At 42.0% G+C, this 23,461-nt stretch overlaps 1 protein-coding gene across 2 annotated transcripts in view; it reads left to right on the plus strand.

Annotated features, from left to right (window-relative positions):
• OLFM2 (olfactomedin 2) overlaps positions 1-23,461 on the plus strand; it is a 522,305-nt gene that overhangs the window by 454,898 nt on the left and 43,946 nt on the right. For both annotated transcript variants that reach the window (XM_073622529.1, XM_073622530.1), the window contains exon 5: positions 10,850-10,956. In XM_073622529.1, the coding sequence (XP_073478630.1) occupies positions 10,850-10,956 (107 nt within the window). The remainder of the gene's footprint in view (positions 1-10,849; positions 10,957-23,461) is intronic.

Raw genomic sequence — 23,461 nt, forward strand, 5'->3', positions numbered from 1 at the left:
GTGCGTCGGAAAGACTGTCGGACCTAGTCTGTCGAAAAGTCCGCTCGTGTGTACGCGGCATTGGAGGGAGGCGCCGGGAGTAGTGCAGAAAGTGGGAGGTGAAGAAGGAGTGGACTTCCAATGGCAGCGCTGATCACAGACTGTGGGAGGGAGCATGGAGTCTATTGACTTTGACTCTGGAATTCTAGCGAATGTAACCTGTAAGGATTTTGAAATGTATTCCCTTAATAATTCTGAGTATGAAAAGCCCATAACAAATTAACTTATTGTTTGATAAGGGTGCATTAATATACAGTGGGGACAGAAAGTATTCAGACCCCCTTAAATTTTTCACTCTTTGTTATATTGCAGCCATTTGCTAAAATCATTTAAGTTCATTTTTTTTCCTCATTAATGTCCACACAGCACCCCATATTGACAGAAAACACAGAATTGTTGACATTTTTGCAGATTTATGAAAAAAGAAAAACTGAAATATCACATGGTCCTAAGTATTCAGACCCTTTGCTCAGTATTTAGTAGAAGCACCCTTTTGATCTAATACAGCCATGAGTCTTTTTGGGAAAGATGCAACAAGTTTTTCACACCTGGATTTGGGGATCCTCTGCCTTTCCTCCTTGCAGATCCTCTCCAGTTCTCTCAGGTTGGATGGTAAACGTTGGTGGACAGCCATTTTTAGGTCTCTCCAGAGATGCTCAATTGGGTTTAAGTCAGGGCTCTGGCTGGGCCATTCAAGAACAGTCACGGAGTTGTTGTGAAGCCACTCCTTCGTTATTTTAGCTGTGTGCTTAGGGTCATTGTCTTGTTGGAAGGTAAACCTTTAGCCCAGTCTGAGCTCCTGAGCACTGTGGAGAAGGTTTTCGTCCAGGATACTGTACTTGGATCCTGTACTTGGCCGCATTCATCTTTCCCTCGATTGCAACCAGTCGTCCTGTCCCTGCAGCTGAAAAACACCCTCACAGCATGATGCTATCACCACCATGCTTCACTGTTGGGACTGTATTGCACAGGTGATGAGCAGTGCCTGGTTTTCTCCATGCTTAGAATAAAGCCCAAAAAGTTCTATCTTGGTCTCATCAGACCAAAGAATCTTATTTCTCACCATTTTGGAGTCCTTCAGGTGTTTTTTTCAGCAAACTCCATGCGGGCTTTCATGTGTCTTGCACTGAGGAGAGGCTTCCGTCGGGCCACTCTGTCATAAAGCCCCGACTGGTGGAGGGCTGCAGTGATGGTTGACTTTCTACAACTTTCTCCCATCTCCCGACTGCATCTCTGGAGCTCAGCCACATTGATCTTTGGGTTCTTCTTTACCTCTCTCTCCAAGGCTCTTCGCCCCCGATAGCTCAGTTTGGCCGGACGGCCAGCTCTAGGAAGGGTTCTGGTCATCCCAAACGTCTTCCATTTAAGGATTATGGAGGCCACTGTGCTCTTAGGAACCTTAAGTGCAGCAGAAATTTTTTTGTAACCTTGGCCAGATCTGTGCCTTGCCACAATTCTGTCTCTGAGCTCTTCAGGCAGTTCCTTTGACCTCATGATTCTCATTTGCTCTGACATGCACTGTGAGCTGTAACGTCTTATGTAGACAGGTTTGTGGCTTTCCTAATCAAGTCCAATCAGTATAATCAAACACAGCTGGACTCAAATGAAGGTGTAGAACCATCTCACGGATGATCAGAAGAAATGGACAGCACCTGAGTTAAATATATGAGTGTCACAGCAAAGGGTCTGAATACTTAGGACCATGTGATATTTCAGTTTTTCTTTTTTAATAAATCTGCAAAAATGTCAACAATTCTGTGTTTTTTCTGTCAATATGGGGTGCTGCCCCATTTATAGTCCCGAAGTACATGTTTTACGTCACCGCGTTCAGAATGATCGGATTTTCCGTCAACTTTATTCAACCATGTGTATGCAAGACAAGTTTGAGCCAACATCCGTCGGAAAAAATCCGATGGATTTTGTTGTCGTAATGTCCGATCAATGTCCGATCGTGTGTACAGGGCATAACAGTTTAATAACAATCAATGTTCAATTCTTTAATAACAGAACATATATTCTGCATTAATAATTATGAAACCAAAATTTGCTGTAAATTGCTTCAAGCATTGCTCCTGTTTCTTCTTGCTGGAGGCTGCTACAGTAAAACCTTGGATTGCGAGCATAATTCGTTCCAGAAACATGCTTGTAATCCAAAGCACTCTTATATTAAAGCAAATTTTCCCTTAAGAAATAATGGAAGCTCAGATGATTTGTTCCACAACCATTTATTCATTCCTATTCCTATTTATTCAAGTCCTATTTATAGTCCATATAAAAAGATTATAGCAATGTAATAGGTTGTGTAACCATAAAATGTCCATCCACAAATGGAAGCCTCTGCAAGGGGATTAGAAGCAAAATCCAGCAGGAGCTACAGAGTATAAAAGGGAAGAGAGGCACCTCTAAGGCCGCATACACACGGGCGGACTTTTCGACCAGACTTGGCCGACAGACTTTCCAGCGGACTTTCAACGGACTTGCCTACACACAATCACACCAAAGTCCGACGGATTCGTACGTGATGACGTACACCAGACTAAAATAAGGAAGTTGATAGCCAGTAGCCAATAGCTGCCTTAGCGTCGGTTTTTCTCTGTCGGACTAGCATGCAGACGAACGGATTTCTGGGTCCGACGGAGTTACGATGTAAAGATTTGAAGCATGTTCCAAATCTAAAGTCTGTCAGATTTGTGACTGGAAAAGTCTGCTGAAGGTCCGATGAAGCCCACACACGACTTGATTGTCCGCCGGATTTGGTCCGTCGGTGTCCATCGGACAAGTCTGGTCGAAAAGTCCGACCATGTGTACGTGCATAAGTGTAGTAATATGGTTACATTTATTGAAGGTACAACATCAACTAACATGGTTGATGATTAAAACAGTCACATCTAAGTATGCAGGCATCCGGGGTAAAGCTGTCCACATAGACCATCCTCCACACCGATGGCTCTCACTGCTGTCAGTCTGCAATCATGACCAGGAAGACTACCCTGCAGTAGAGCGATCTGAAAGCGAGGCTTGAACCACTCATGGAGCACAGCATGGAAGAGATGACGCTGATGGCGGTGAGGAGGATGGTCTATGTGGACAGCTTTACCCGGGATGCCTGCATACTTAGATGTGCCTGTTTTAATCATCAACCATGTGAATTGCTAAATGTTGTACCTTCATTAAATACAACCATATTGCTACACTTAGAGCCCTTTCACACTGCCAGCGCTTGAAAAAGCTGGTAAAGTGCCTTTCAAACTAGCGGTGCTTTACCAGCGTTTTTTAAGCGCTAGCGGGGCGCTTTTAACCCCCGCTAGTGGCCGAATAAAGGGTTAAAAGCGCCCACAAAGCGCAGCTGCCAAAAGCGATTTGCAGGCACTTTTCAGGCATTTTGCAGGTGATTCCCATTGACTTTTTTTGACGCCCTGCCAGCGCAGCGCCTCAGTGTGAAAGCACTCGGGCTTTCACATTGGGATTGCAGATGAGGCTTTTTACAGCTGCTTTTTTTAACGCTAAAGCGCCTGAAAAACGCCCCAGTGTGAAAGGGGTCTTATAGGCACCTCTCTTCTCTTTTATACTCAGTTGTGATATGACGCTACTTGTATATCAAGACATCGCTTGTATATCAAGTCAGATTTTTTTTTTAATGTTTGCTTATCTTGCAAAACGCTCTTAAACCAAGTTACTCTCAAACTACTGTAAGGTTTCACTGTATTTTGTTGAAGCCCAGAACATTCACTTCCTTGTTGGAATGTCTCCCCACCTCCTTGGAAAAAAAAACATATATATAATTTTCTGTAATTAAAATATGCACATTTCCAGCCTTGATTGTATGTCTTGGCTCAGTTAGAGAGGAAGATTGACAGAAGCTTCAGAATGCTAAAAAATAAAGGCTGCCTATAAGGTGGAAAAGTGAGAATATAAGGTAAAATCAGGGAAAATAAGATAAAACATTATCCTTGTAAGTTTAAAGGATAAGTTCACCTTTACAAAAAAAATAATAAATGCATATTTTTTTGCATGTAAAAAAATATGCATTTATTTTTTATTTTTTGTAATGGTCCTGTAAAGCATTGCACCCTTATCAGCAGATCGTGATTTATAATGCCTGGTCCTGCAGCCTATCTTTGTATCTGTCTGGCCATACCTCCGATATGGCCAGGCAGTTACACTGTGGCAGGAAGACTTGAACTACCACAGCGTTCAACAGTGCCATGGTAGTTTATTGAGAACTACAAGCAGACAGCCGTAAAGGCTGTCGGACGTTGAAGTTTTCCGTTCACAGAATACTGTTAATGGGATGGGAGGTGCAGTGCTATTATACAGTATAGCTGTGCACAGGAGAAGGGAGCTGGACACAGGGGGGGGGGCACCCGTTCCCATCTATGTGACTTTGAAAATCAGCGACTTTGAAAGGGTACCTGCAATGCTTTGATGCGACTTTGATCCAGAGAGAGTAAAGTTAGATCAAAGCTGCACTCAAAGTCACATCAAAGTCGCACTCTAAATTGTGAAACTTTGTGGTCGCAATAGTGGTAATGTGACTTGTCATATGACTATGTGTCATAAGTCGCATGACAATTCACAGCTCATTGATTTTAATGGTAACCGTTCCCATCTATGTGACTTTGAAAATCAGCGACTTTGAAAAGGTTCCTACAATGCTTTGATGCAACTTTGATCCATAGAGGGTAAAGTTGGATAAAATCTGCACTCAAAGTTGCACTCAACTTTGTGGTTGCAATAGTGGAAACGTAGACTAAGGCTCCACTAGTATGAAGTGTCATGCGACTTTGGACACAAAGACGCCTGACAAGTCACAGCCCATTGATTTTAATGGTACCCGTTCCCATCTATGCAACTTTGAAAATCAGAGACTTTAAAAGGGAACCTGCAATGCCTTTATGCGACTTTTGATGTGACTTTGATCCAGAGAGTGTAAATTTGGATCAAAGCTGCGCTCAATGTCTCACAAAGCACTCTAAATCATGCAACTTTGGGGTTGCAATAGTGGAAACGTAGACTAAGGCTCTGTCTCCGCTAGTATGAATTGTCATGTGACTTTTGACACATAAAGTCGCATGACAAGTCACAGCCCATTAATTTCAATGGCACCTGTTCCCATCTATGCGACTTTGAAAAATTACCTGCAATGCTTTGATGCAACTTTTGATGCGACTTTGATCCAGGGAGTGTAAAGTTAGCTCAAAGTCACACTGCAAAGTCATGCTATAACCTTAGGCTACGTTTCCACTAGTGTGATTTAAAGTGCGACTTTGAGTGCAGCTTTGATCCAACTTTACACTCTCTGGATCAAAGTCACATCAAAGTAATGCAGGCACATTTTCAAAGTCGCATAGATGGGAACGTTTGCCATTGAAATCAATGGGCTGTGACTTGTCCTGCGACTTTAAGTGTCCAGAGTCAATTACAAGTTGCACTTGTGGAAACTGATCCTTAAACTCATTTGTAGCTAACTTACTCACATGTAGCTCCCTCAGCTGGGCGTGTGCCACACCATGCCATCACAGTGCCATCATAGTGCCCATCACAGTGCCATGCAGAAACAACTATGTGGTTGTACACTGTAGAAAATCTGCAGCATGTTGCATTGTATTCTATATTACAGTTTCTAACAAACAGAACAGACTTCCAACGCCTCCCCTCCCCCTCTCTCTCTCACCTGAAACTGCTGGCCAAAACAAGGCTGTGAAGACAGGAGGAGATCTGAGAAGGAGGGATGGGGGCGGTGCTGAGCAGGTCTAGGCATGTCTGTCTAAAAAGGAGAGGAGGGATGGGGGCGGGGCTGAGCAGGTCTAGGCATGTCTGTCTAAAAAGGAGAGGAGGGATGGGGGCGGGGCTGAGCAGGTCTAGGCATGTCTGTCTAAAAAGGAGAGGAGGGATGGGGGCGGGGCTGAGCAGGTCTAAGCATGTCTGTCTAAAAAGGAGAGGAGGGATGGGGCGGGGCTGAGCAGGTCTAGGCATGTCTGTCTAATAAGGAGAGGAGGGACGGGGGCGAGGCGTGTATCAGAGAAGGACAACGTTTTCAGGAAGTGAGAGGCCCCCATGCAGAATTCAGATGTAAGGAAGTAAGGTTGTCCCTGAAGAACAGAAAGAAGCTGATTGGCTTTGATAGATACTTTCTAAGTGACACAATCAGCTATACAGAAAATAAATAATGTCAAAGATAAAGATATTTTACATATAATTATTAGAAACATTTTAATTTTTGACTGGACTTTCACTTTAACTCTTTTGTGTTTCCCTGGCAGTAGAATTTGTCCTCTCACCTCTCCTGCTTTTCTTTTCTCCCTCCCTAATCTGTGTTCCCTCCACATTGTCTCTGTCATTTCTATTGCTTTCTTCCCCCTTGAGCAACAGTAAATCTTAAAGCTGTCCACAGATTGGCCTCTAGTGACTCTGATTTTAGGCACACTGCCAAAAATAGAGAGCAACTGAGCATGTGCAGAGCAGGATGAGACAGTGAATTACTGAATTTTAATGTTTAATGGCACTTATTTTTAATGTTTTACATAGCTATAGCTGCAAAAGGGGCCAGCCTGAAGTGGTCTATCAGGACTTTTCTGATTAAAGTTTCACTTTAAGGTGGCCAAATTCTGATCAGTGTGTGGCCATCCCCTTCTGGTGAAGGGACATGTTGAAATGTTTTTGTCGATCAGCAGCGGTACCTCTGTAGGAATACAATGTGCCGGCGGGAAATGGAGGAATCCATTAGTCCATCTATACCCAGCTTTACTTTTACTGGGCTTTTAATTGGGCTCCAGCACCAATATGAAATCATATCCCTTCTGCAATAGGCTGGAGACAAGATCAACGCTCTCAGTGTGAAAGCAGCAGTCTCTCTGTAGCAATCTGGCATGCCCCCCGGCCTATAGTTCTGCAACCATTAGAGATTGTGCTTCACTGATTGTAGAGCTTTAGGTCTGATTCAGCAGAGGATATGTCAGACCACTGCAGAGAGACCACAGCTTTCACACAGAGAGCAATGGTCTTATCTGCAGCCCACTGCTCCAGGGGTAGATCATTATATGAGCACTGGAGCTCAATTTAACCACCTCCCGTCCGCGCTATACCCGAAAGATAGCTGCAGCGCGGACCTAATTTGCCGGGAGGGCAGCCATAGACGTCCTCCTGTGCTGGAGCAGCCTGCGAGCCCCCTGCAGGGCGCGCGCGGCGTGCTCTGTGATCAGCAAGTCTATGAGACTCGGCTGATCACAGATCGGAGTAGGGACCCCTTACCACGTGATCAGCTGTCAGCCAATGACAGCTGATCATGTGATGTAAACAGAGCCGGTAATCGGCTATTTTTTCTCCTCATGCTGGTAGCGTGAGGAGAAAAAAAAGCTGATCATCGGCGGCTGTGAGAGGGACATTAGTCCCGATCTGGAGAGCCTCTGCAGAGGCGTCTGTGCCCACCAGCGTCACCTACCAGTGCCCACAGTACCACCCATCAGTGCCCACAGTGCCACCTATCAATGTCACCAATCAGTGCCTCATTACCAGTGCTGCCTATCAATACCACCTACCAGCGCCCATCAGTGCCACCTACCAGTGCCCATCAGTACCACCTATCATTGCCCATCAGTGACATCTATCAGTGCCACCCATCAGTGCCACCCATCAGGGCCCATCAGTGCCATCTTATCAGTGCCTATCAGTGTCACCTTATCTATGCCTATCAGTGCAGCCCATCAGTGCCCATCAGGCAGCCCATCAGTGCCCATCAGTGCAGCTTCATCATCGAATATCAACGAAGGAGAAAAATTACCCATTTGCAAAATTTTATAACAAACTATGAAACATGTTTTTTTTTTTTCAAAAATTTCTGTTGTGGTGATTAAATACCACCAAAAGAAAGCTCCATTTGTGTGAAAAAAAAGATAAAAATTTCATTTGAGTACAGTGTTGTATGACCGCGCAATTGCCATTCAAAGTGCGTTAGCGCTGAAAGCTAAAAATTGGTCTGGGCAGGAGGGGGGTTTAAGTGTCCAGTAAGCAAGTGGTTAAAGCCTATTACTACCTATGCATTGGAGTAAAGTTTGTTACCTCCGCACACCATTCATGTGTTGATATGTTGAATGCCATTGATTTTCAGTGGTACCCCAATGCACAAGCATGTGTAGTAGTCCGCTGCTTTACAAAAAAAAATGGTGCATGTCTAAGTTTTGGCCTGTGTGGTCTGCAGACTATTTAAAGCGGTAGTAAGGCCCGCTTTGTGATTTTTACATACAAGTAAACCTATAATAAAGCTTACCTGTAGGTAAAATGAATATATCCTAAATGTACACTGTTTAGGAGATATTCATCCTGGATGCAGCCAGTGACCTCACCAGCGCATGCTCTCTGAAGGTGCAGCATATCTTGCCAGAACTTCAGAGCTTCGTGCTGGAACGAAAGGTGGGAGTGATGTCATCACAGCTCCGGCCAGTCACATAGGCAGAGCGTGCAAACCCGGAAGAAAGACCGGGGGGAAGATGTCAGCCCTCTCAGCGGTGACAGCACGGAGCTGGTAGGCTTTGTTCCAAGGTAAATATGTCATAATGTGCTAGTATGCAATACATGACAAACAATATTCTCAGTGCTACAACAATTAAAAGAAGGAGTATTGTCCATAAAATATTATGGTGTACTGCCCATATAAATGTCCTGGATGTAGCGTTAAAAAACGTTGCCTGAAAATGTATGAAACAGGTAATTGTATTCCAAGAAGTATGCAAGGCATCCAATGAAGGGCTGAGAGACCCATGCTGCAAGAGAGTAGGGAGAGGGGAGAGAAGCAGGAAGCGCATCCTTGGTGTAATACATTTTTATTAATCAAAGTATAAAATACATAAAATGTTCCACTCACAAAGGTAACAATAGAACAAGCGTGAGACTGGTAAAAGCTCTGTGCGGTGATGTCCTGCCCCCAGTGGAGCTGTCAGTCCATGCTGCTGCGCTACGGCTAAGTTGTCAGAAGGATACCAGAAGAGGCTGGGGGAACAAGCTGTCAAAAGCAGGGAACTCAAGCTGTCAACCTCGGAGAGGAGTAGCCAATCGAGACGCTTTTTGGAAGCAAGCCATGCCTCCTTCTTACTTTTGGATTAACGAAAACCCGTTTAACAAATTTTTCCCAATATTTGTAAATTCTAATATTTGAAAATTCATAAAGTCGAAAATTCGGAAATTCGGAAATTCGAAATTCGAAAATCCGGAAATTCGAAAATTCGGAAATTCTAAATTCGAAAATAAGAATGAAAATTCAAAGAACGAATATATGAAAATCTGAAAATTCAAAAACCTGAAAATTAGAAATTCTGAAATAATAACTACTGTATTTATTGGCGTATAACACTCACTTTTTTACCATGAAAATCGGGTGCAAATAGCGTGTGCGTGTTATACGCCAATACTTCAATTTTAGCTGCCTCGGAGGGGACAAGGAGGTGGGCTGGACGAGCACTGTCAGATTACATACAGCGAGAATCTCCTGTTTACTTGGCAGCCTCTGTAATAGGAAGTCCTGTCTCCTGGGCCGCCATTGGACCACTGTTCTGTCTATCATAGGAGATTCTCTTTGTATGTAATCTGTCGGCGCTCGTCCCGCCCCCTCCCTGTCCCCTCTAGACTGCAGGTGGACGTCATTCAGGCTGCACTGATGGCAATGGTGAGGCTGCTGCATTGAAGGCAATCGTGAGGCTGTATTGATGTGGATTGATGAGGCTGCAGATGGGCACTGACCCTTATTTTGCTCCAAAGTTCCTTATTTAAAATTTTTGTTTTTTCCTGAAACTTCCCTCTTAAAATGAATGTGCATGTTATACGCCTGTGCATGTTATACGCCGATAAATACGGGTAACTAATAATAACTTACCTATTACTAACTATTAAATTATAGGTATTGGAATTTCCTTTCAAATTTGGCTGCTAGTGAATGTAACGAATACAAAATTATCTGAAGTTCCGAATTATTTGAAATAACAAATGCCGCACCTAAACGAATGGAACGTAACAAATTAATAATAATAATTACAAATAATAATAAAAATGTTTTATTATTATTATTATTATACAGGATTTATATAGCGCCGACAGTTTACACAGCGCTTTACAACATTAGGGCAGACAGTACAAGTACAATACAATTCAATACAGGAGGAATCAGAGGGCCCTGCTCGTTAGAGCTTACAATCTAGGAATATTATTATTATTATTATTTGTATTATTAATTTGTTTGTTCCATTTGTTTAGATGCAGCATTTGTTATTTCGGATAATTCGTAGCTTTGGATAAAGGAAGAATTCCAGTATTTTATTTGTTAAATTTTAAAACTGTATTACACCAAGAGTGCACTTGGTGCTTCTCTCCCCTCTCCCTCCTTTTATGCGATGCATACTAGCACATGCCTAGCACATACTATGCAATTGCCTTACAGGTGTTTTATTTTTTTTAACCAGCCACAGTTTATTACCGCTTTAATTGAATGGCACATTGAAATGGGACATAAGGTGCATTAACACATGTTGTTTTTTCCTGCACCATCAATGTATCTAGTTAGTTTTGAGAGAAAATGCAACTGGACTTTAAGTTTCAAATAAATGAAAGTATATTTCTGGGTTAAAAACATTTATTAGCTTATGAGGTTTCACAGAAATTCGTGAAGCAACCTTGACGTTTAAAATAAATCAGGAAAAGTCTGTAGTGGTCATCAAAACCCCATTATTTAACAACAGATGGTGTTCAGAGAAGTATATCGCTAGGCTCCTTCTATAAATCTCAACACAAAATCACTCCACTAACTTCTTTTTTTTATTTTCAGGCTGTGGCAAACTCACCGGCGTCAGTAACCCAATCACTATACGTGCCTCAGGGTCTCGGTTTGGCTCTTGGATGACAGATACCATGGCTCCCAGTTCAGATAATAGGGTGAGTCAACTAATAGATGCTTTAACGCTCTGCTGTGCTATAGCTGTTTTTTGTTTTTGTTTTTTATCATCTGTTGGCTCTGTAAAGCCAGAGGCAGTAATACCAACGGCAACCAGAGAGCTCAACAGCAAGGAGTTATTGTTAATGGTGACTTCAGCAACCACAAATGAGAGGCAATAAACTGAAAGTATACAGCGAAAGTGCTTTTCCATCTTCACTCGACTTAAATTTACGGGCTTGTACAAGCTTTCCTTTAAGTTTAACTAAGTTTATTGCTGTTTTCTTTCCTTCCTCCTTAGCTTCTCTTTCTTGCTCCTGCATGCACTGAAGTAATAATGGAAGATCTGCATCACTGCTCTGCTCCCCTAGTGTCTGCAGGGTTAAGAATGCCTGTAATGCCAGCCTATGATTGGGGCTTACCCTGGCTCATAGGCTGTCCAGAAATACAGCTCTAATAGGACTGAAATGTCAAACGTCCGTTATTAGTTGTAGGACAATTTTCAATAGAAGGTGAAACATTACCATATGGAAATTTACCCATACCTATCTTCGAAGTTGAACTCCAAAAAAAAAAAGAAAATAAAACAGCTAAATGTACAACTGAAATACATATATGGAAACTATTTTACTTGGCATTTACTTCTGCTGTCTAATGATGGTGACATTATAAGCATTATGCATGCAACGGACGCAACGACCAACAAAAACCACAAGGACATTTTTAATCTACCACTTAGAATAACTGATCCCCCTAGTGGCTGTTTTAGTACAATATCTGGTAGAGGGGTTCACATACCCGTTTAAGCCTCTCACACTGTGCAGTTTGGCCACACCCACCATTAGCAGTGGCACGCTCTTCTATCATGGCTCTTCTTAAAAAGGAGGCGGGGACAAGTGTGGTCTTGGAGTGCAAACCTGCGTTTGTTTTATGACCCTAGTTCTGGTTACAATATTCACTGCCAGGTTACTGCAGATCAATAAATTATTCAATAAATCACTTAATTATGCTGATAAAAATTTTCTTTCAGTATGCAGTACAAAGGATAAAACTGTGCCCCCTTTACTTATACTTGCTCTCTTTATTAAGCAATCCCAATCCAGTCTTTCCATGACTATGTTAAGACAGATGAAAGCTGGCCTTAATACCTATGCACCTCCTATTATTATATATACCATCTTAAATATCAAGACGACACCCTTTTGGAGTAAAATTGGCCATTTTATTAACAATTAACCATAAACATACTTTTTTACAAACAATACTTTCCTAGATCAATTGTAACCATGTTGTAGGTCTTTGAAGGCACTGAAAAGACCCCAAATTTACATAGTATCAGCGTGACCACACAAGGTCCCCAGTCGCAGCACGCTGACTCGAAGACAATACAACTCTCCACCTTCCAATTCTGATACCCATATCCAAATGCCCAGTTAAACCTCGGTTAACTGGCATCCTACTGAGGATCAGATACCAAGATGGTTCCCCACTATGCCATATTGGTCTTAATTTAGAAGGCCTCCAAAGATCCCAACCGCTACAACTTAAAACAATCACTGCCAGACGTCCAATGCCAAAATCAAAAAATAAAAGAGGGCGGGAAGGTGGGAGCTGTTTCTTCGTCCGGTGACCTCTGACTGACCACCGGACACTGGCCCCTCCCTAACTATACTACAGACTATTCTGGCCACCCTCACTACACTTATAACTGAAACCCCCAGGTTAACCCTTATGTGGCAAGCTATCCTTGCTACCCCGAATGCCAGCCCTGCGCCTATCCCTTGCTGCAGGCTTCTCTAACTCTTTAGAACCCAGTTTGTGAAGCATCTGGAAGCGATGATACTCACTTTATATTGTACTTTGCTTTTAAGGTTCAGTCATGTGTGGACATTATTGTAGGGCACCCGATCTAAAGTACTAAGCATAATGCAGTGAAAAAGGAGCACAGAGGAGGTAGTAAATGTCATTTTTGGAAGTGTATTGTTTTTAAAACTTCTTCGGTCATTGTGCCTTTGTAGAGTTTAAACGTTACATGGCGAAGTATCAATGATAGGTCGGAGGAGCGTTAAGTATGGCAGGTTTGTGTGCAATTGAACATCTGTCATCTAGCAATTGACGCTGCAGCCAAATTTTTTTTATAGTAACCATGTGCAAAATAAGAGAAGCTTATTAAGCGCCCCCCCCTGGCCGGGGTAGAAAGTGATTTACCTCCAACACAGAGAGAGGGCCGACATTATCCCAGGGTGGATCCATGTTTTCAGTGAAGACAGCCACAACAAAGGAGGGCACCAGCCACTTCTGTCCTCTTTCTCAGTTTTTTTGCTCCAACTCACAGGGAGAGAGTGTTAGGGTGAAACATCTCCTTTAAAAACTGGGCTCCAGACTCTACCAGTTGTCCTCTACCCAAGGGCAATCTTAAACCTAGGGGAGAAACCAAGTGATAAAAACTACAAATTGGTTCGAGCAAAACTACTACCCAGGAAGCTAAATTTACTAGACATCTGTGATGACAGGGTGGCTACACTTAAAGTGCCTCTAAAATCAAAGCTTTTTTTTCATATTCGGATAGAGTAAGGGAGGGATTTCCTCTACCCAAGGGAGTGCCAGGATCTTCTGAGAGTGGACACCAATTCCCCTCCAGCAGGACTTCCATTCTCTGGCTCTTCAAACTTAGAAGCTGCTTCTCAACCAGGCATAGCATCTTGAAGACTTCTTGATTTAGGCTCCCAACAGGCCACAACGCATGGGAAAGAGAGCTCACCGGGCCAATCTCCATGCTTTTATAGCCTCCTCAAGCATGCACCACTGACATGAACCTTCTAGTAATTGCCAGAGAGGACATAAATGCCCAAAAACACAAGATTGTCATCGTCCCCATAACTGTTGCCCTGACTGCCAGTGATGCCCAGTGGTGACAGTAGGGAACTACAGCAATCTTAAACCTAGGGGAGAAACCAAGTGATAAAAACTACAAATTGGTTCGAGCAAACTACTACCCAGGAAGCTAAATTTACTAGACATCTGTGATGACAGGGTGGCTACACTTAAAGTGCCTCTAAAATCAAAGCTTTTTTTTCATATTCGGATAGAGTAAGGGAGGGTTATGGGAGCACAGACAGAAATAAAAACTGGCAGGTTTTCTAATCCCTTTCCAATCTATAAAAAAAACAGGTTTTGCCTTTATTGACGCTTTAAATATGTAGGGCTTGTATTAGCTAGCATGGATGGATGGCACTTGCAAAATAATGACACCGAGCTTTATGTGCAGTTGCACTAAAGCTGCCTATAACACTAATATATTCTCAGACAAAACAGTAACCTTTTATGTGACAAAAATGATTACAGTTTTTGGGTTTCATATGTCACTATAGGGTATATACAGTACATATAGAGTTGAGCTTTACCTATGGTTGATTAGGGGTTTACGAAAGGTTAATACTAGGTTAAATATACACAATTTTGAGTCTTGACATGTCTGGTATCTATTTACTTGATGCAACCCCATTTTTTATATTTTTCCAAGAAGTTAGGTATTACATTGGTTTGTGTGCACTGACATTAAAGTGGTTGTAAACCCTCTGGGACCACTTTTACCTACAGTTAAGCCTAGATTTAGGCTTACCTGTAGGTGCAACAAATATCTCCTAAACCTACACGGTTTAGGAGATATTTGCAAAAGACTGGCACCGATGTCTATGGCGCATGCACCGTAGACAGCGTCGCGCAGGAGCACTGAGCAAGCTGCTGCTAACGGCGATCATGCCGTTAGTGGCGGCTCCCTCGCGCATGTGCGGGAGTGACGTCATCGCGGCTCCAGCCAGTCACAGCGCCAGGGCCGCGATACCCGGAAGTCACTCGGGGATAGATGGCGGCGATGAAGGAGAAGAAGGAGGGTCGCTTCAGGGGCTTCCATCTCAGGTAAGTTATTCATAATGAGCTAATATGCTATGCATACTAGCTCATTATGCCTTTGCCTTACAGGGTGTATGTGTTTATTCCCTGCCTTTACTTCCTCTTTAATTTCTGTGTATTTTTTCTCCAAAATATTGTCTGCGCAAATATAGTGGAACATAAAAAAATTGCAACGGCCAGTGGCCACCATTTTATTCTCCAAGGCCAATGAGTACGAACAATGTAAAAATTTCCCAAGACAGCAAGTGGTTACATTAGAACTAAAGCCAACACATCTTGTTTAAGATTTGGATAGAGTAGAGTAGGATTAGAACACTTATCAGGTTTTTATTTGTTGTCTTTGTCCCTGTTGGGGAGATTCACCCTATTTGTTTGTCCTGGTGACCATCATCAGTAAGAATGAAATTTAAAGAAAATTCCAAATTTTGAGTGGTCACTAGATTAGGAATAGCGGGGAAAGCTTTCAATGGTTCTGATGACCCTGGTGACAACCAGGGATTGCCCTCACTTCCTGTTGTAGCTATGGCACAGAAAGTGAAGGGAAAGCTCTTCAATGGGACACATACAGCAAAAAAAAAAAAAAAAAACTAAAAATCAAGGGTAATAACTCTTTCCTACTCCATCCAAAATGAAAAAAAAGTTTCGCCTTTCTTTCTACTTTTAATTCCCTTAGCTGCAATGCTAGTACAATTTGTCAAGACACTCATTATTTTTAGTCATGTGGCTGGTATTCTCAGCTCTCGTTATGGGAAATAATGATCATTATAGCTTTAGTAAATTGAGCCACATATTTTTCCTCCAGATCTTTCCTTGTCCTTTTGAGAATATTGGTAATTACTCGCTTATGTGTTGAGCCTGCAAAGATATTGTATTTTGAAAAATAAAACATAAACTCTGTTTAAGCTGCAAATTAGATTGAGATGGTTCCGGATAAGCAAAGTCATTTGGGATATTTAGATAACTTATTCTCCATTACTGCATTTGACTCACTCTTGGGTATTTAAAGGATGCATTAGGTAGACAGGAACCCATATACATGCAGCGGGCAGCATCAAAAAAACAGCAGCGCGGCTGATCTGTATTAGAAAAGTGTTCATTCGCTGCATGCAACTTTAAATAAGATTAGGCCTCCATTACCACAGAAACCAAGTGTTTTTCATTCCAACCACAATCTCCACCGTGCTTCATTTGCCAATGAATATACAGCCGATTCAGAACATCCAAGCTGTTTTTACCTAATCTGTTTTATCCCCCGTGGAACAAACCAAGCGCAGCTAATGAAATTAAAGGATTTGGAGGGAGTCTAAGTAGCATGACAGATGAAATGTCTCCATGAATATACCAGTCATTGGATGCATGGATGAAAAAACATTTAGGGGGAAAAAAAAGTGACCGTTGGTGTTTAATGATATTCTGTATACCGTGTTCTGAGATCTCAGCTATAATCTCTCATAAACAGCAGAAATGTTGGCATTTCGGTGATACCCTTTAATGGCTAAACCCAACATCTATTATTGGTATGTTTGGCCTTACATTTCACTGTATGCAGTTCCCTTAAAGCTGAATTCCAGGTATAGATTTTATAGCATAGCTACATTGGTACCAGCTTGGGCGCTATCTTCTAGGTCCTGTGCCAAGTGACTTCCCTGCTGCATAGTACCCGCAAGGGGAAGTTTGTTTGGCATGGGTGCCTTTCAGTGTACCTTTGTTATAATATCCATACTGGGATTTCAGCTTTCAGCAAATCAATTTTTTGTGCAGTTTCTTACCTGGAGATCCTGCCAGCATCAATGCTCCCTGTTGGGCTGCCTATCAGGTTTTTTTACATAGGCAGCACAGTGGCCAACTGCAGGAGTTTGCCTGGCAGGCTGCCAATATTGCTGTTATTTGTGGGGTAGTGACTTTGTGTTGTCAGCCTGAAACAGGAAGTGCTGTTACTTGCAGGATCTGTAGGCTAAGAAACTTTGCAACAGATTTAGAAAAAACATTTTGCTTACAAAAATTGTATACAGGGAGAAAAAATTATTAAAGATGTAAGTTTTTGGGAACTTCCTCAGGTTCCTTTCTTTGGCATTAAAATACCTGAGGAAGGAACCTTAGTAAGGTCCTAAACGCTTTCATCCCTAATAACTTAAAAGAGATGGTCGGGAATTGCGAAAAAAAAAATCATACTCTCTTAGATGGCTACAGCACCAATCCCAGCTGCAACTGTCCCCCGCTGCCTCTAAGACCAATAACTGAGCAATCAAACACTGCTGATCTCTCAGCTCTTGGTCCTTAGCCTGCAGAGAGCTGGTGACTGTCAGTCACTGGCTCCCTGCTCTGCCCCTGCAGCGCTCACTGGAGCACTGGGCTGTGGAGGGGGTGGGAGCATCTGGCTCAGGCTCTGAGCGGCCAACTGCCAGTCCAGGCTTCTGGGTTGATCCTGATCATATTGTCAGGATCTTTTCAGAGCCTGGACCTGTTCCTGTGACCCACAGGAGAAATATAGCCAAAAAAGCTTTGGCCATACTTCGGCCAACTAAAGTCAGGCTGTTCTTTGCAGAGGAGACACTCAATGTCTCTTTTGCTATTAAACACGTGTGCAGCTCAGCATACAGCGCCGGCACAAGTGACAACATCCTGTACCAGCAAATAAAGACAGTCGAAGACTGGAACTCAGCAAAACATGCCAGCGTCATCAAGGGACAGGGACCATTGAAAGAAAGGTCAGTTTAGCAGTGCTTTAACTTAGCAAATAACTTAAAGTAAACTTTCCATGGCAAAGGGAAGGTCCACTTTTGTGTCAGTCCCCCCCCCCCCAATGCAAATGGCTTTGAAAAGAAAATTGTAAACAAACCGTGTGCACAAATTAAAAAAAACCTCTTACCTCAGCTCTAGCCTCCAGCCCTATTTTGGAGGCATGGATGACCTCACTGTGCCTCCTGGCAAAGCTGGGAGCTAGAAATACCACAAGAATCCCTTCTTGCGATGTCTGGATCGCATTGTCATAGGATTTTGAGCTCCCAGCTCTGCTGGGAGGCATGGTTGGATGCTGGAGCCAAGGTAAGTATTTTTTTTGGGGGGGGAGGCTATTTGGGGGCTGCCAAAAAGTGGACCTTCTGCTTTCTGTTTGCCATGGAAGGTGTCTGCATTAATCAATGAGTAACAAACACTACAAAGATAGGCAGCTAAAGGGTACACGTGCATAAAAGGGACATTTGTACAACGTCTTGAGAACTTTTAGCTAGAAGGTATTAAAGAAAAGAGAGTTAATGAAGCAAAGAGGCAAGGCAACTGCAACCAATGTGATGCTGTAAGCAGATTTGCAAGGACCAGGACACAAAATAGAGTGCATCAAGCCCTTCAATAGGAAAATACCTTAACTTACTTAATTGCCTGCTCAGCTCTTGTTGACGGTGTGGCCCCTTAAGGCCCGTACACACGATAAGAAAATCGGGAAAAAAATGTCATATGACGCATGATTGGCTACATCATGATATGAACTTTTGTGGAAAGTCGAACGATCAGTCTTCCGATTTTCTCATAGTGTGTACTGGGCTTTAGGCTATCTTGCATCCCTACCTATCCAACCCTGTGTATTATTAGGTGTCACAGGGGTGTTGTAGCACTATATTTTACACATAGGCAGGCAGCAGGGTCAGTTTAAGGGTCTGATATTGAGTGATAATATCCGGCATGTAAACCAGATTGAGAGAGAAAATTGGGGAATCGATTGTAATGGATTTTAGCAAGTTTACTTATCTGTAATTGTGTTTGGGTCTAGTCCAAAAACAAAGTCCAGGTGGAGAAATGTTGGCATCAGACATAGCGGCAGCTGGTAAGATGTTATCTGAAGCTCCTGGAAGCTTAGAGACCATTCACACAAAAAAAGAAACGTATGTGGTTTGGGAAACCCTGTTTTCGAGAAGTAGGTATTTTGTGGGAAGCTACTTTCATCTGATGATGATTTGAAAGTTGTAATAAGACCAGTGAGGCTTGGTTTCACCTTGAGCAGAGATTAAGGAATTCAGAAATAATTTAAGCCTGAAGTGATATCCAATCTCAGCAATATATCAGAAGGTTTTGTTTTTGTAATACCTTGTTTTTTTAAATTTTTTTTATAAATAATTAATTTTATTTAATAATTTTTCAAATCTACAGCACTTTGCAGTACTCGATTTGAAGGAGGTATCATATGCCAGAGAAAGTAGCATCTGTAAATGAATGATTAGTCTCCAGCTCTCTGCCAAAAAGTGGACCTTCTGCTTTCTGTTTGCCATGGAAGGTGTCTGCATTAATCAATGAGTAACAAACACTACAAAGATAGGCAGCTAAAGGGTACACGTGCATAAAAGGGACATTTGTACAACGTCTTGAGAACTTTTAGCTAGAAGGTATTAAAGAAAAGAGAGTTAATGAAGCAAAGAGGCAAGGCAACTGCAACCAATGTGATGCTGTAAGCAGATTTGCAAGGACCAGGACACAAAATAGAGTGCATCAAGCCCTTCAATAGGAGAATACCTTAACTTACTTAATTGCCTGCTCAGCTCTTGTTGACGGTGTGGCCCCTTAAGGCCCGTACACACGATAAGAAAATCGGGAAAAAAATGTCATATGACGCATGATTGGCTACATCATGATATGAACTTTTGTGGAAAGTCGAACGATCAGTCTTCCGATTTTCTCATAGTGTGTACTGGGCTTTAGGCTATCTTGCATCCCTACCTATCCAACCCTGTGTATTATTAGGTGTCACAGGGGTGTTGTAGCACTATATTTTACACATAGGCAGGCAGCAGGGTCAGTTTAAGGGTCTGATATTGAGTGATAATATCCGGCATGTAAACCAGATTGAGAGAGAAAATTGGGGAATCGATTGTAATGGATTTTAGCAAGTTTACTTATCTGTAATTGTGTTTGGGTCTAGTCCAAAAACAAAGTCCAGGTGGAGAAATGTTGGCATCAGACATAGCGGCAGCTGGTAAGATGTTATCTGAAGCTCTTGGAAGCTTAGAGACCATTCACACAAAAAAAGAAACGTATGTGGTTTGGGAAACCCTGTTTTCGAGAAGTAGGTATTTTGTGGGAAGCTACTTTCATCTGATGATGATTTGAAAGTTGTAATAAGACCAGTGAGGCTTGGTTTCACCTTGAGCAGAGATTAAGGAATTCAGAAATAATTTAAGCCTGAAGTGATATCCAATCTCAGCAATATATCAGAAGGTTTTGTTTTTGTAATACCTTGTTTTTTTAAATTTTTTTTATAAATAATTAATTTTATTTAATAATTTTTCAAATCTACAGCACTTTGCAGTACTCGATTTGAAGGAGGTATCATATGCCAGAGAAAGTAGCATCTGTAAATGAATGATTAGTCTCCAAAATCGAGCATTTGTTAGCCAGTGTACTTCATAAGGAAAACAAAATTCCCAAGAGTGAAGGGGAAAGTGTTAACTAAGGTTTCAGTATATATAATATTATATATTTTACAAAGGAGAGCAGCATTGTAGAATATATCCACTGGAGAATCAATTTCTCTGCTTAGCAAAAGTAGGCATGTGGTGGGACAGTGCACGTGTCAGTCATACAGCCTAATTTGGACAGCAAAGCACGTGTGACAAAGTGAAATGGTGTGTAAAGAAAAGTGTAAAAGAAGACCCCAGACTTTCCACCCTCTTGACCACTAATCGTCTATGGATGCATAGCGTAGGAATCCAGTCAGTGCGGGTCTTCCTTTATGTGCCAATGCTCCCAAACCTCATTATGTTTTTCTAAGGTGTTATGTAGACGGACGTAAGTGTCTCCATGTGTTCAACATCTTTAATTCTAGCATAAAGTTCAACAAAAGATTGCGGGTGGGTCTCTTTTTTCCAATGTAGCGCCACTAAACATCTCGCCACTGTGTTGACGTGTTGTACCAGTTTTTTCGCAGTTCTGGAAAGAGTCGGAGGAGATGGGTCTAAGAGGAATACTTTAGGGGAAAGGAATGATAAAGTCAAATAGGCGCTGTAGCTAGTAATGGGATGACTGCCAGTATGGCTCAATGCATTGGCACTGCCAGTAACTGTGTAAAAGAGGGCCTTGTTCCTTTAGACATCTCCAGCAATGGTTACTCTCTGTTGGGTGAATAGTGTGAAAAAAGCTTGGGTGTCAAGTACCAAAAATAAATAATTTTTTAAGAGTTTCTCAGGCTTTTCACAGCCTGAGACCATACAACCAGGCTTCAAGGTGTTTTTTAATATCTTATACAGAGCAGAACACCATTCTTATATAAGTGTAGTGTCAGTTATGTTTTTCCATACACAAGGTAATGCAGCAGCAATAATTGTAGTTGAAAAGGGTGTGGTGTTTATTTATTGCATTTAAAAGCGCAATCAATCTTAAATATTTCACTGTTTGATACCATAGATGTTGAAGATAAAACCACCCAGCAATTTTAATATCTCATAGTGACTTTATTTGTTAGATCAGGGCTGACGGGTAGACAGAAGAGGTGGCTGTCTTGGGCAGCAATAAAGGAGTGCAAAAAAGAATGGGGCCCGCAACCTATACTGTTGAAGTAGTTCACAGCTCATGGGGGTGCCACACTTTGGCCTTTGTTACTAAATGACCTTGTTGCGCCACTGCGTAGGATCTCTACATTTACGTTTACGTATCTGCATACCTGCTGTGGCCATCATAAGGGGTTCTCACTCTCCCTAATGAGTCTCATTTGTTCTATATTTTGGAAAAGCAACAGGAGGCACTGGAAAAAAACAAAGTTAGGAATTATGGCAGTGAGAGCTCGCTGTTGGTGTATCCAAGACATATAAAAAGCCAAGGGCTGACTCAGCCCAGAAGACTCTACCTATAAATATATATATAATTTGTCTGGACTTGGCTTTAAAAAGAATAAAACAATATGGTATTTTAGGTAGTATTTTTTGTAGAGTGGCCATCTACATGGGGGCACACAGGCTCAATCTTGAACTTCCAAAGCGTAAGGCTTCAGCAGAGTTACCTTTGTTCCAATATGTTAACATATTTTTATGTAAATCTTCAGTTACAATCTTTCAGGCAATTTGGAATTGAATCTATGCTGCTAGGCTAACACAAAATTCTTACAATCATCGCCAGGGTCATTTTCTGCCTCACTCAGCTAGCGAAGTGACTAGGCATCCATGATTTTTGTTTTGCTGAACCTAATTTTACAGCTGCATCTTATCTAAATCCTACCCGTAGCTACACATATCCAACACAACATGTCATTATTGACAGAGGGCCCAGCCAGCCTTTAAAAAAACATCTTGGACCATCCTCTGTATGAGCTTGCCAATTCCAATTGTATCCTCAAACAAAGCTTATTCCTTGGACATGGTTTTGCCATTACTTTCTACATACAGAAAGTATTTGTATGCACCAAAAGTCAGCATGGTCCTTATCTGCTTTGTGCTTTGCGTCAATGTTGGAGATGTTACTACACCTACTCCTTTTGGAACAAGTAATGGCTGCTGCTGGCATGCAGTGTGTCTGATAACAATAAAATTGAGGATTGTCCACCTCCTATTTGTCCCAGTCCCAGAAAAAATAGAGAAGATGAATGTCCCCAATGGAGATACAGACCGCAAAATAAATCCAACTGGTATCCTAACCCTCCAACATTTCCTATTCTAGGGTTCCTCAAACTTTCAAAGAACCAATTCACTCTACTTCAGGCTTTACCGAGCCAGACTTTGGACAGTAGGTGTGGAAAATGCCCCAGTGTCAATAGAAGTAAACAATACTCTAGGCTTGGTGGTCAGTGTAATAAATGCCCGAAAGCTGCTGGTCAGTAGGAGTAAAAAATGACCCAGTGCCTCTGAGTAGAGGGAGGCATAATGACCCATTGTTCATGTCTGTGGAAGTTTTTGCCCCCTATAATTGGTATTAGTGTGAGGAAGTACTGTATGCCTAATCATTGGTGTCTATGGGAGCTGTATTGCCCCATCATTGGTGTTAGTTGGAGGAATAGTGGCCAGTCAGAGTCAATGAGAAAAATTGTGCCCTGTTGTATGTATTAGGAGGGATAGTAGGCTCCTGCTGATGTCAGTGAGAAAAATCTTCACCATTAATGATTTTAGTGGTAGGTTTTAGAGGGAGGAATGGTGCCCCATGATGTCTATACTAGTGACAGGAATAGCGCCCCAGTGTTGGTGTTAATTGGAGGAATGGTGCCTCATTGTTTGTGGCAGTGGGAAGAATAGTGCCCCATTGATCTGTCAAATGTCAGGAGGAATAGTACCCAACGTACTAAGACAGCAGTTTGCAGACCACTGCTGTTTTCAAAACTAAACACGTTCTGCATATACTTTAAGCCTTTCTTTTACTTCTTATGTGTGCAACCCAGCATGTCTTTTCTGTATCTGTGTATTTAGTCTCTTGCCTGGAGTTCAGTTTTAATAGGATCAGTAGTAAAATCCAGGACTGAGTACACATTCAGGCTTATTCAAAGCAGGTTCAAAGAGTAGTGGTGCTGGACGAAATACACTTACCCATTACAACAGATAAAATTTGCTTAAATCAGATAAATGGAAAATGAAGTTTGATTTCTTTCTGTGGGTTAATGCACTTTCCATTTGCTTATACTTACCTTAC

Source organism: Aquarana catesbeiana, linkage group LG03, assembly GCF_042186555.1.
Source record: "Aquarana catesbeiana isolate 2022-GZ linkage group LG03, ASM4218655v1, whole genome shotgun sequence".
Classification (NCBI taxonomy): Eukaryota; Metazoa; Chordata; class Amphibia; order Anura; family Ranidae; genus Aquarana; species Aquarana catesbeiana.